The 12,981-nt window shown below is 51.6% G+C and overlaps 7 protein-coding genes across 7 annotated transcripts; 1 reads left to right on the top strand and 6 right to left on the bottom strand.

Moving 5' to 3' along the window:
* Positions 1–474: 474 nt before the first annotated feature.
* KY384_004062 (uncharacterized protein) lies at positions 475–1,549 on the bottom strand (the record flags this gene model as incomplete). The annotated part of the gene is made up of 2 exons (XM_044812569.1): positions 475–1,440; positions 1,499–1,549. 2 exons carry the CDS (start codon positions 1,547–1,549, stop codon positions 475–477), a joined length of 1,017 nt encoding a protein of 338 aa, XP_044669989.1.
* Positions 1,550–2,109: 560 nt separating this feature from the next.
* On the bottom strand, positions 2,110–3,692 carry KY384_004061 (uncharacterized protein; the record flags this gene model as incomplete). The annotated part of the gene is made up of 2 exons (XM_044812568.1): positions 2,110–2,807; positions 2,846–3,692. 2 exons carry the CDS (start codon positions 3,690–3,692, stop codon positions 2,110–2,112), a joined length of 1,545 nt encoding a protein of 514 aa, XP_044669988.1.
* Positions 3,693–3,914: 222 nt separating this feature from the next.
* On the top strand, positions 3,915–5,272 carry KY384_004060 (uncharacterized protein; the record flags this gene model as incomplete). The annotated part of the gene is made up of 2 exons (XM_044812567.1): positions 3,915–4,050; positions 4,137–5,272. The coding sequence occupies 2 exons, from the start codon at positions 3,915–3,917 to the stop codon at positions 5,270–5,272; spliced, it is 1,272 nt and encodes a 423-aa protein (XP_044669987.1).
* A 164-nt stretch (positions 5,273–5,436) lies between these two features.
* Positions 5,437–6,291, bottom strand: KY384_004059 (uncharacterized protein; the record flags this gene model as incomplete). The annotated part of the gene is made up of 1 exon (XM_044812566.1): positions 5,437–6,291. The coding sequence occupies one exon, from the start codon at positions 6,289–6,291 to the stop codon at positions 5,437–5,439; it is 855 nt and encodes a 284-aa protein (XP_044669986.1).
* A 454-nt stretch (positions 6,292–6,745) lies between these two features.
* Positions 6,746–8,768, bottom strand: KY384_004058 (uncharacterized protein; the record flags this gene model as incomplete). Its single annotated transcript, XM_044812565.1, has 2 exons — positions 6,746–7,916; positions 7,963–8,768. 2 exons carry the CDS (start codon positions 8,766–8,768, stop codon positions 6,746–6,748), a joined length of 1,977 nt encoding a protein of 658 aa, XP_044669985.1.
* A 1,314-nt stretch (positions 8,769–10,082) lies between these two features.
* KY384_004057 (uncharacterized protein) lies at positions 10,083–11,321 on the bottom strand (the record flags this gene model as incomplete). Its single annotated transcript, XM_044812564.1, has 1 exon — positions 10,083–11,321. One exon carries the CDS (start codon positions 11,319–11,321, stop codon positions 10,083–10,085), a length of 1,239 nt encoding a protein of 412 aa, XP_044669984.1.
* A 430-nt stretch (positions 11,322–11,751) lies between these two features.
* On the bottom strand, positions 11,752–12,775 carry KY384_004056 (uncharacterized protein; the record flags this gene model as incomplete). Its single annotated transcript, XM_044812563.1, has 2 exons — positions 11,752–12,239; positions 12,295–12,775. 2 exons carry the CDS (start codon positions 12,773–12,775, stop codon positions 11,752–11,754), a joined length of 969 nt encoding a protein of 322 aa, XP_044669983.1.
* Positions 12,776–12,981: the final 206 nt, after the last annotated feature.

The following is a 12,981-nucleotide window of genomic DNA, read 5'->3' as shown; positions in this document are numbered from 1 at the left end:
AAATCCTCCTCACCGCTTGGTGGTCCGCGTCGTTGTTACTGCGAAAGGCGTTTGACGAAGGCGTTTGTAGTCATACCACCAACCATCACACTGTGATGGAATCCACTGTCATCCCAGCGACGAGAGCCTTGCTGTCGAGCGCTTGTGGACCGTTCGAGACTGGTTGCTGGCTGGAGCATGACAGGGTTCTGGGGTTGGATTTCTGACCTCGTGGGAAGCGGGAAAGAATGCAAGCTTTTCCCCACTGCCCAACTGAGTTGATATTGAAAAAGATGAGGACCGAGCCAGAAGCGATGGTCAGAGATCGTGTATATCCCCATCGCGTCGTATGATTTGCATCTTGTAGTCGTATTGGCATTTCGCGTTAAGTTATAAAAGCTCCTTTTTCGTCCACTTGTACCCAGCCCTCGTGGTCACGACAGTACCGTCTTGGCGAGTCAGACGAATGTTACGCTGGAAATTTGCAGAGTCCGCCTAGTCAATCCACCTCAGACTGAAGATAGGAGCACCGGCCCTGGACAGCCCAATTTCAAGGGTCCCATCAGCGCTCCTGATGCTCTCAGGAACTCTCTCGCCCAGTCTCTCAAGCACGATCCTTGGTCCACCATCCGCAGGAGGCTCTGGCAACTTATAAAAGCGCCTTCCAGACCGACTCAAGAAGTGCTCAAGCCGCTCCTGCGTAACCTCGTCTTCGCCAACAATCCCCCTTTTTATAGCGCCTTCGAACGCCAGGATAGTCAGTGCTGACACAAAGGGCGTTGTGAAGACACCCGCTGGTACCGCTTGACCACTCGTCATCCCAGTCTTGGAAGCCAACGCATGTGGCGCGCTGTCGCTGCCGAAGAAAAATTTCGGGTCTCCACTACATGCAGCTTTGATCAAAGCGTCTCGATCGAACGGAGCCTTTGGAATGGGTTTGCAGAAGGCAAGAGGATCCACTTCGCTATCCTCGCCTGTCAAGTAAAGGTGATGAGCCGTTATCGTTCCCACGACAGATGGACCGCAGGCTCGTACAGCATCCAAAGCTGCGGCTGTAGAACAATGCTCAAGAACGCATCTTAGCCGTGGGAAATCCTTGTGAAGCTTCAGTAAGTGCGGAAGGAATGCTTCTTCTGCAGAAATGTCACTGCTTGGCAATGAACCCGGCCACTCTCCATGCAGATTGAGTACAAGATCATACTGCTGCATGGCTGCGAAAACGGGAGTGTATGCTTCCAGGAAGTCAGCTGACACGCCTGATTCGGAGTTTGTCGTTACGCCTTGAGGATACATTTTGACTCCGGTAATGCCAGAGGCTGCGGCTTCAGCGATGACCTCAGGCGTAATGGAGGGACTTAGATAGAGGGACATAAGGTAGCGAACTCTTGGTTCAATGGACTGTAAGTCGGACCGATATTTTAGAGCTCTGGCAACGCTTTCCACTGGTGGGATCAAATTAGGCTGCAATGTAGGTCAGCGAGTAGCGAAACATCGGAATATATCTACAACGTGCCATTACAAAGACTGTATCTGCACCTCCTTTGCGAATTTGAGAGACCACCATTTCCATGAGCTTCACCGAGGGGAGAAATATCAGTGCGAGTCAGTCCAGCTTTCAATGAAGATTTACCTGGTCCTGCCTTAAATGGACGTGCATATCTGCCGTCGGAGGTAATTCAAGGCGTTGTACTTCTCTCAGCCGCATCTTGCTGAGGGTTCAAGAGAGTCAGAGGGTGAATATCAAACATCCAAGACCTCAAAGTCCCTGTTAGAATGAAAATACACGACGTTGCTTCCTGAATGTAAGTCGGTTCTGCAGACGTGCTTCGGATATGTGCATGAGCCTAGCTCTATTGAGCTAGCGCAGACTGAAAGCCTCAGAGTAATGTCCTCTCGGAAGGAGACTCGAGTACCGCCCCCTCGGCTCTAGACTGTAGATGAGATGAGAGATATTTGTGTAGAGATCCAAAAGAATAGCATGAGATGCGTAGGGAAAAGAGTCAAGTACAGCTCAATCTTCCAAGCCTTGCAATCCAGCTGCATATTAATGTAGGGTATATCATGATATCGCAGTGCCACACCACAATTCTTCCCATTCGTTCTCATAACTCTCACATACTACACGCCAGCTCACTCCCCTTCTCCCTCCTCGCCACCAAGCGCTCTCCTTCTCCCTTCCAAGTCGCCCTCCAACCCCTCTAATCTCTTCACAATCTTGCTCCTCAAAATCGCATTCGCAGTCCTATTCAGCGCCTCTCTCTCCCTCGAAATAGCAGCCTCCAGGTCCGCAATCTCCTCCTTTTGCCTCTGCAGCTCCTGTGCCGCCTCCACAGCATCCGGATCCTCTGCGAGGGTAGCATCGTCTTCATCTTCATCAGACTCCTCTTCCTCCTCATCTTCATCGCCAGAAGTTGTAGCAGCAGCAGGCGACTCCATAGCCTGTACGTTGGCCATGGCAGGCGATTGCGGCGCCGACGACGAATCCTGGGGCGTGGCAGCCACAGAAGCAGAGGCAGTAGCAGCAGCCTTGTCGGCATGCGCGGCCATCTCCTTCTCCATCTCCATAGCGAAAATATCATCGTCGTCATCATCATCTCCAGCGTTTGCAGTCTCCGGCTCCACAGTCTGCGGCTCATCCACCTCCCCCTCTGCATCTGCATCCTCATCTTCATCCTCACTATCCTCAACATCCTCGTTCGCCATACTCTGCTCCCGATCATAATCATCCACGCTCTCAAAGACCCTATACCTGCTTGTGCCCGGCACACAATCCCGATCGGCCTTCAACAATCGCTCCACCTCCTTCTCATCCTCTTCGACCGCCCGCACTGAGATCCGTTTTCGAAACCGCCTCTTCCTCACCCACCGCATCGGCGGCGTAATCCCATGCGCCCACTGCCACGTCTTCTCATCCAGCTCCCCCCTTTCGTAGGCAGCGGATACCGCTCCGCTTCCTCCTCGCTCCTGCACACCCCCAGCACGAGTAGCATCTGGCAGATATCGGCGCTCTTCCAGAAATTCTTCTTCTCCCAAGACTTCATGGCTTCGATGATACACGGCAAGTCGACCAAGATGGCCGCATAGATTTTCTTGCGAATAATCACAGCTGCTCTCCTTCCGTCTTTGCTGAGGAAGCGCATCTTCACGTCCGCCCCACCCTCGCTCACCTTCCCAAAGTTACGATTCGTGACTGCTGCGCGGAGGTAATCACAGTCTTCTCCAGGCTGCATGCGTAAGATGAATTGTTCGATGATCGTAGGGTCGTCTTCTTGATCGGAGGCTTCGCTGTCGTAGCCGACGCCATAGGGGCGGTAGTACTTCAGTGGTTTGCCTTTTGCTTTGATTTTGAGCGATGTGGTGCCAGAGGAGGATGGGGCGCGAGAAGTGAGCTTGATTTTCTTGATGGGACGGGAGATCGAGGCTACTTGGTCGGACTCAGAATCATCCTGTATGGCCTCTTCTTCGGCTGCACGCTTCTTAGGCGTGGGCTTTGGGGCTCGCTTTGCTTTTTTGGGAGGTTGGGCGGTGGGTGGAGTTGAGGTTGGTGCTTCGGATGTCGTTTGTTTCTTGCCAACTTTGAGTTTGATCTTGGGTGTGCTGGTTGATGTTGCTGAGGCTGGGATGTCTGCTGGAGAGGCATCCTGGGGTCTGGCAGCTGAAGAGAGCGAGCCTGACTTCAACTTTAGTTTCAGCACGGGCTTTGCTTGTGACATCCTCGGAAATTGAAGGCGACAACGCTATTAAAGGTCGTTACTTATCATCTGAGGCTCGATGAAGAGCACGCAGTCCATTGTGGATGATATTTGGTAGTACTAAAGAGCTTGGAATGCATTTGGATACATGCAGCCCACGAGACCCGTAGGGCTGAACTTTTATCGATATTTATATCCCACCAAAAACTCCCCTTTTCCCCTCACCACTTCACCGTCGCAATCATGGCTTCAGACTCGAACAAACCCCTCACCTTCTCCCTCGCCGGTCGCTCGCTCAAACTCGACACCCAAGAAGACATCGAACCCCACCTTAAACCTCTAATCAAGACCACGACCTTCACGCACATTGACCTTTCAGGTATACCCTCCCATCCCTCCTTTCCAAATCCACAACGCTAATTGCCCCATTTTCACAAATTCATACTAACTCCTCCATCCTACTAGGCAACACCCTCGGCGTCCCCGCCTCAGCCCACCTCTCCACCCTCCTTTCTTCCCAAACCTCCCTTACCAGCATAAACCTCGCCGACATATTCACCTCACGCCTCCTCTCCGAGATCCCCGCCGCGCTCTCCTCCATCCTCACTTCCCTCGTCGCTCTCCCAAACCTCCATACCATCGACCTCTCCGACAACGCATTCGGCCTGAACACCGTCTCGCCGCTCGTCGAATTCCTCTCCAACCACATTCCCCTCCAGCGACTGATCCTGCAAAACAATGGCCTTGGTCCCGCGGCGGGGGCGAAGGTCGCAGAAGCACTGAGAGGTCTCGCCGGAAAAAAGGAGGAGAGGAGGAAGTCCCAAGGGAGTGGGGATGTGCCAGAACTTGAAGTATTGGTATGTGGGCGCAATAGGCTGGAGAGCGGGAGCATGGAAGCGTGGGCGCGGTGTTTTGAGGAGAACAGATATGTGAGGGAGGTGAAGATGGTGCAGAACGGGATCCGGCCGGGAGGGATCGTGAAGCTTTTGACTGAGGGGCTGGGCAGATGTGACCGGCTAGAGATCTTGGATTTGCAGGATAATACATTCACGATTGAGGGGGCGAGGGCGTTGGGGCAGGTGCTGCCACGGTGGAAAGGGCTGAGGGAGTTGGGTGTTGGGGATTGTTTACTTGGTACGAAAGGGGCGGGAGTGGTGGCGAAGGCGCTGGGCGAGGGTGTGGAGGTCGTGAGGATGCAGTATAATGAGGTTGATGCGAAGGGGGTGGGGGAGCTGTTGACTGCGGCGAGGAAGTGCGAGAGGCTGAGACGAGTGGAAATTAATGGGAATAAATTCAGTGAGGAGGATGATGAGGTGGAGGGGTTGAGGGTTTTGTTGGAGAAGAGGAAAGAGAATAGCGAGGGTGGTGGGGAGGGGGAGTGGGGGTTGGATGAGTTGAGTGATCTAGAAGAGGAGAGCGACGAAGACGACGAGGATAAGGATGAGGATAAAGAGGAGAAAGACGAGGACGAGGATGATGCGGAGGCTAAGCGGGATAGAGTATTAAAGGAGGCTGATCAAGCAGAAGATCTAAATGTGTCGGAGAAGAAGGACGAGGAGGTCAATGATCTGGCGGACGCGCTGGGGAAGACGCATGTTTGATAGCGTTTTGGACAGAGGGACGTTTTGATATAGATGCATAGCGTGCGAATCGATCATGCTTTCCAATACCTGGGTATCATATGCTGTTCGTGGCCTCCGAGTCTTTCCAGCTTCTATCCCCTCCGCTCCAACTCATCCAGCAGGCGTACTAGCACTAATCTCAGTCAACGGACTCCCACTACTCTCACTCTGCCCCCTCCCCTCTTCCCCATCCCCTTCCTCATCCACTTCCGCACCCTTTCCCCCTCTCCTGCACCCCCATACAACCTCCCCCTAACCCACCGTCCCCAATCATCCAAGCTCTCCACGCCCTCGAACCCCTCAACCCTGACCCCCCGCCCCTCCAAGTCCTTCCCCAAAGCAGTCCCCGCATATCTACTCTCCTCCCCCGCCCCAGTCTTCGAATATTTCTTCTTCAGCCGCACGAGAAAGTCCTCTTTGGCTTCACCACCTATCCCGACCCCTAATCCTACCCCTGCACCAACACCTGTCCCCGCCGGCCCCGTCACCGTCTTCGTCAAATTCGCGTCTCCTCCACCTCTCAACCCAACAGCATTACCGCCATTGACACCTACACCCCCAGGCGGAGGCACAGTACCGCCGTCTTTCGCAAGCCCAGCAACCCTACTGATCTCCCCCGCCATCGCCCCCTCGAACCACTTCACAAACGCCTCCACGCCCCTCAAATCCTCTCTGCCAACCACCATCTCCTCTGCCTCGCTCATCTGCGGGAATAGCGCGCCTGCGTCTTGGAGTGCTAATCTTACGTCCGTTATTGTGACGGTAGTCTGCTGGGAGGCCGGGTGGGAGTGGTAGGCAGGCGGTAGATGGGCGTGCCCTTCAGCATGCACGCCCGTTCTCTGCGCTAAGAGGATGAGGTAGCGAGACGCGAGATCGACGAGGGTGTCGAGGGCGGAGGGTTTGGCTGTCGTGAAGCCAGCGGCGCGGAGGATGTGGAGGATTGGGGGCCGGAGGAGGGAGGTGTGGAGGGCAGACGCTGAGGAGGAGGGGTGGGACATTTTTGTGTTGTTGGAAAGGGAAGGTTATCGGGACATTGTGAGTTTGTCGGAGAGGGAGATGCTGTGAGGTGAGGATACGAGGAGAGATGTGTGGTGGTGAAGTCGAGGGTGCATGATTGGATATTTGGAAAGGGAAATCATGGGAGGGAAAAGCTCAAGTGGAGGACTGGTGAATGCAGGACGCGCTAGCTACTCTGGGCGATTTTTGATGTTCTTGAGTTGTGAGCTTGGTGTTTTCATGACCTAATTGATCGACGTGACACGAATACGCGAATTGAAGGGAAAATCTTGATGAAGTTTCAATTATAGATTAATCATTAGTCTAGTCTTTCAACCAAAATCGACTTCATATTGTTGCATCGCTCATGAACATAACGTCGTTATATACCTTGTCCAAAAGGTTGCCCTCTCTTCGGGCATCCTTCCCACCACCCCCTTTCCTCATCCTCCTCGATCAAGGCAGCGATAGAAATCTCGCCAACAACCTTGGAAAGTTGGGCGTTCCTAAGCCTGTAACTGGGTCCCAACCCGCCACACTCTCGAACCCAGGGGTACCGCATCCTTGATTACCACCCTTTGTAATGTCGTTCAAATCCTCCGGATGTGCGTAAAGTGTCGGATTGACAAAGCCGATACTCCCCTTGCCAAGGGCAAATCTAGCCTCATTGATCAATGTGAAGATACTCCCCACTACCGGCGTAGACGCGGAGGTGCCGAAGATCAGCGTGAATGCTCCATCGACTGCTGTAACGTAGTTCGCACCGTTGGCAGATATGTCGGGAAAGCCTCTCGTGTGCCGTGAGTTGTTGAATTGCGAAGCGCCATACGTGAGGTTGTAATTACCGAAGTAATTAGAGACGGCTGTGGATTGGTACTGGGGCAGAGGAAAGACGTTGGAGAAGCCACCTCCTGAGAAGATTGTCGTTTCGCAGGCTTCTTCTGGGTCAGTGACAGCACCACCTGGAACTATCTGCGTTGCGCCGACTGATGTGACAAATGGACATGTCGACGGGAATGACGGGTTGAATTTGCCTGATCTACCGTCATTGAGCACGGTAGCGTTCGATGTGCTGTTGGTCGTAATGTTCGAAATGCACTGGCCACCGTTGCCGGCTACACCGTAATCACCGGATGAGAAGAAGAAGGAGGTCCCTTGGAGACCAAGCTTCATATACTCAGCACACTGACGTTGCTCGTATTTGGCGGTCAAATCGGCCTCGTTGTAGGCGTATGATGTACTTATGACCTTAGTGGAAGCGAAACCACCACAATTCCGAGGGCCTTTGTATCCTCCTGTTGCATTGTCTGGAAAGGTAGCGTCTTGAAGTGGATCATCTCCGCCGTCGAAGGTGCAGTACTCTCCGTCAATGGCGTCTAAAAAGTTGTTGAACGACGCTCCTTCCACAAGGTCACCCGCCTGATATAATGTGACGTTTTGAGGATTAACAAGAGCCATAGCGTACTCCAGATCCAAGTCTGATTCTGCATTGAAGGCAAATCCTTGTTGCGTAATCTGCACTATGGCACCGTCGATCAATTTAGTATCAGGAGTCTTTTGTCTTTGGCGTGTGGAGAAATTCGCAAAGAAGAGATCGAGATCGTTTTGAAGGAAGGACTGTGGTGTACTACAAGTGGTAAGCAAATGAAGCACTGGGCAACTCGACGACGTACTATTCGACAATACCAAAGCTATTCCCTCGGGCGGCTGCAAAATTTGGTGGAAACCGGTAAAGTGCTCGCAAACAGTTAGGAGTAATGTGTGTATTGCACGTCCGTAACTCGTCTAGAATCTCTCCGATATTGATATCGGCACCCTTCTTAGGAAGAGAGCCATCCTGGTATGGCTTTCCGACTTGCAGGGCAGCTTTCGTTCGAACGGGCACGCCAGCTGCCGCGGTGCTACTGGTGGTTTCTTGCCGTTTGATGTTGGCTTGGGGTATCTTCGTATCGAAATGGATTGTCGGGGTGATGAAATCAATGTGTGGCTGAAGATGCTGTGGGATATGATACGAGTCACAAGCAATATGGGGTTTGCCAGTCTCATGTCGATGCATATGATACTTCGTCCTTAGCAGACTTTCAGCTTCCAGTGCCGAAGCATCGAACTGCAGCCAACCAAGTGATTGAGACCGTGACACTCTATCTGGTGAGATACCGGCACCTTGAAGCCATTCCAAGACAGCGTCGACCGATTCTTGCTTTGGAGCAAACGTCTCTGCTACCTTCTTTGCACTCCAATGCTTTCCGAAGTTGGGAGAGTCTGGATGAGAGACGTCCATGATATGTTGATAGCCATCCTTGAGGTTGGGTTGTGTCAGAGCTATCCGCATGGGAAGTTTGTCCGCAGCATTGAGCCTTTCAGCTTTCTGCCATCCCTGAGGCACAAGATATCGTTTCTCATGCTGAACGTATATTGGTGAAGGGGCAGCTGTGGCACTGGCAATTACTCCTATCCATAGCAGCAAAGAAACAAACATGATTGCTGGGTTTATCATGCAAGGTACAAAGACACAGACCAGAGACGAGGGCACACCGGCCTCTTATGCCGAGCTGGCTTCGTCTGCAGCAGGAGCTGCCAGCTCCGTATCTGATCGGTGGGACCATTCTCAGAGTCATCCTTATCATTGGACGAAGCTCCCTCCAGCTAGGTCAGCATTCCAATGACAGACCGTACAGCATGCCAAGTACAGCAGGAAAAGGTCTAAGTGGGGAAGCTGACAGCTCAGAGGTTCCGGTTGGCAGCCGGAACGAGGGCATGAAGGTGGATCTGCCCGTCGTGTTTGCATCCACCGGGCTTGGTTCCAGCGCCCAAACATTTTTAGACGGGCACAGCCAAGGAAATGGTGTTGATGCCAAAGGTGATAGTGGTAAGCCAAAATCAAGAGATCACACGAGCTTAGCAGTTAGTCAGAGCGATGGTGCGTGTTAGTGGGGTGAGAATTCTCCGAAAGCAGTAGATGAGCGGGGTCTCGTATTCCCTGCTGGTTAACGTTCTGAGTGCAGACGGCTGCAGATAACCGAATGCAGCCTGGATGACCCTACAGGATTCTGCCCTGCTCATGGTTGGTGGGTTGATTCTGGGCGATGGGAATAGTTCGTTCAAAAAGACTCGCATGTCGTCAGCAGATTCAGTAGCTGCAGTAGCGCATGATCCCCACTGGCAGTGTTGCGCTGCCTGCTGAAGAGCCGATTAGTCCATCGAGGGAGACTTCAGCCGCGTTGCGAGAGGCTTTTTTGGCTTGCCTTGGCTACGCTCGCATCTGGTATGGTCCATTTCACACGCCAGTAGAGTTGGAATCAAGGCTGAGATGGATCGACGGTGGTGGTCTGGATTTGACAAGGACCTGCCTGGCGCGTGGGGAGCGCGATTGTGGGTGTCGGTTCCCCGGGAGGAACACCTAAAGCTTGTACCCGGAGCCGTACTCGGGTATTGCGGCAATCCGATCATGGGTGGGAAACGCTTTGCATATTAATTATCCTGCATTGAGCATGCCTATTTTCGACGGCTATCCTATACATGTAAATCATACAATAGTCTTCAATCGACCCTTTCAAACGAGATGGTGCCATCGTCACTGTCCACTTTCTTCCATAAGAACCAAGAGCTAGACTTGTACAGCCTGCCGTAGACGTAACATCCCAAGAAATCAAAATTTTGTCGAACTAAGCTCAAAAGACGACTCTGCCAATTCACAAAAAACCCACCGTCTGAGAGAGGCTATGTCATCTTCCTCTTCCTCCGGCTCTGACCCTGTACTCAATTCTTCACTCTCTTCTTCCGGCTCCACGAGTTAACCATTTCCACGTAACTCCGCTGTTCTCGAACTTTCTGCATTTTGCTCGGGTTCCTCGCTTCCTTCTCTTTCCCCTTCATCTATTGTACTCAGGCAGTCAACATAATTGTTGCGATTTTCGCCTCGCGGACCCGCTAATGCCGGGGCTGTATTCCTGGATGGCTTTATCGCATCTGGCTCCGCCGACTGAGGAATGTTTCCCTTAGGCCTCTCGCTATTGCCTATCACCCACATCTTAGGGATCTCGGGATTACGCCAGCGCTCTTGCACGTTGCCTGGTCTGGATTGGGGTTGCCTTCTATGCACACGTGTTGTTTGCTGAGGTGATGTCGGTTTCGGTATAGAACTTCGCGTTTGTGTCAACGATGGCATAGAAGGATCCGACTTGGGTATTCTGGTTATCGGACGCTTAGGCATTCGAGTGAATTTAACAGCCATCCACCTTGCAAGCTCCCCCGGTGGTTTGTTTGGCGGCGACGGCGAGTCTTCTGTCGTACTGGTTTCACTTTGATCGTTGGCAAGCAGCTCTCCGGCTCGATTAGCATCTCTTCCTGCTAACGCAGGATGGTCGTCGAACTGCTCAGCTCTTAGATTTTGAATTTTCCGTTTCCTATTCCATTGGAGGAAACACCAAATCATTCCAATTCCAAGCATAATTCCTGCTATACCTCCGAAAGTACCCGAAAGTATTTCCCGTTTGTGCCGACTTGCATACGACCGCACAGGCTGAGGCTTCGATTTGAAGTCAAGACTCTGCTTTGGAAGGGCCGGCATAGTCACAGTAGCCGTTGGCAACTGATAGCGTGTTTTGGTTTGCGTGGATACAGAGACAGTCTGGATAGTCGACATTGACAAGTCCATTATCGTAGGATAAATTATGATGCTTTGTAAAGCTGGGCTGGTTTGCTGGGAAGTCACATACACCTCTGAAGTGGCGTAGACGGTGACCACATTGGAATTTGACGAAGTCGAAAGCAATCCTTTATTCGTCGCAGCTTCTGACTGAGATATTGTAAGTACAGCTGAAGTTTGTGTTGGAGAGGTTGGAATTGGGATAGTGATTGACTGTGGAGACACTGCGTTCGCATTTTGGTACGCTTGGTTTGGTTCAGCAAAGTTTGGACACCACGATTGAGCGCAAGGATCAATGGTGCAGCATCCATTGAAGCCATTGTTTTGACATTGAAAGAATTGAAATGGCGGGCTGCATATCGGATCCTGAGGCGTCGGTGCCATGACATTAGCATTAGCTGTTACTGATATTGGGGCTGATTAAAGATTACGAAAGCTGTGGCAACCAGCTTCGTTACCGTAAGGCTTTACATCTATCTGTATAGAATCCAAATGAGTACTCATATTAATAATCTCCTAAATACTGGCATGTTGACCAATTGTGAAAGTGGAAGCCGCCACTTTTTAGAGTGATGAAGGCCTCGTGGATGACCGACCGCGACTGCCTTATTCAATGGTCGTCACGTACGACAGATGGACCAAAGAAACCATGGCAGTCGCGGCTATTGGAGTCATGGAAACAAGTAATTGAAGTCAAGATCCTTCAGATGGGCCATCAAAGCTGATTGAATCTCGGCGTTGCGATATGATTAGGGCATGACGCGCAAAGGTAAAGATTGTGCAAGATATGGTGCACTGGGCATCACGATGACCATCACCTGCCGAACTTCATTTGAGCCTTTGCATAATTATGCAAAGCTCGAAGAAACACTTGGTAACCAACACCGTTATTGTCTTGGACATGATAGATCTCAGAGAGCCGTATTTGCCATGGCGGGTAGCCTTGCAGAAGCACCCTTGGCCCAAATAGGATGAGTAAATCAGGCTCCCCCATGACACTCTCTGTGAGCTCTATATCCACCAGGTCCTGAGTAATGTCATCGATGGAGAGCTTCTTACGTTGTGACATTTCCGCAAATGTCTTCGTCAGGTCCACCAAGGTTGATCTGCCGTCCTCGGCGGACAACAACAATATAGAGAGGTGGCTCGATGCTGGTCGAGCAGCAGCAGAGGAACTGCCGTCAAGGTATGCGGAAATTGTAGGGGCTCCAATCTGCACTGATGGGATATCGTCTCCAAAATAGGCGTGCATTCTGTCACAGATGGCGCGGTGTGAGCTTGGTATGTAATTCTTGAGAATCCCTAGGAGAGCATTGGTCATTGATCACTCGATATATCCCGCGACTGTGTAGCTCACCTGTCTTCTCGTACACGCTCAACATAGGTATTCCTACGCAAGAACACCAAGCTGCGATCTCAGAGATTTCATCCACAAGCGATTCAATGTTGGTCTGAGTACTGCCATCCCGCTTCAGTTCGAGTATGACACTTAAGTGCTCTGGTAATCTTGTAAGATCCTTAACATCTTGCCGTATGAGTCCTGGTGTACGGTGGTGATAGTACAGTATGGCTAGGACGCGATCGAAGACTGCGTGATACGTCTGTCGTGTGACAATGTAGATCGAGAAGGCAAGGTGCAAGATAGTGTAGATGAGCAGGTGAAATTGATTTGTTAAAAAGCCTCGTACAGCCCTAGTTCGCTGAGGGTTTTTACTTTCCTGCTTCATTGGCCTTGGAAGGTAAGGTCGCAGAAGCTCTTCACGTTCTTTCGCGCTAAGCTGCCTTTGTGAAGATTTCGGTTTGTGCCGGTGCACAACAGGATCTTGAGAAAGCGCCATGACGAGCAAATGGTGTAGGTTGAGGCTTCCCAGGGCTTAATTGATACAGGTCCGTTCTGAATACCAAAAGGCGGCAAAGCCGGGTACCGTGTGTTATAGACATGGTACCAAGCAAGCAAGGCTGCCAGTACCACCAAATTAATAAAACAATCGATAGGCAGGTGAATGGCTACGCTCGTGATGCTTTACATATCCCAGTGGAGCTT

The sequence above is a fragment of the Bacidia gigantensis genome (assembly GCF_019456465.1).
Source record: "Bacidia gigantensis strain McMullin 20006 chromosome Unknown contig_231, whole genome shotgun sequence".
In the NCBI taxonomy this organism is placed as follows: domain Eukaryota; kingdom Fungi; phylum Ascomycota; class Lecanoromycetes; order Lecanorales; family Ramalinaceae; genus Bacidia; species Bacidia gigantensis.
This window is presented reverse-complemented; position numbering and strand designations above follow the sequence as displayed.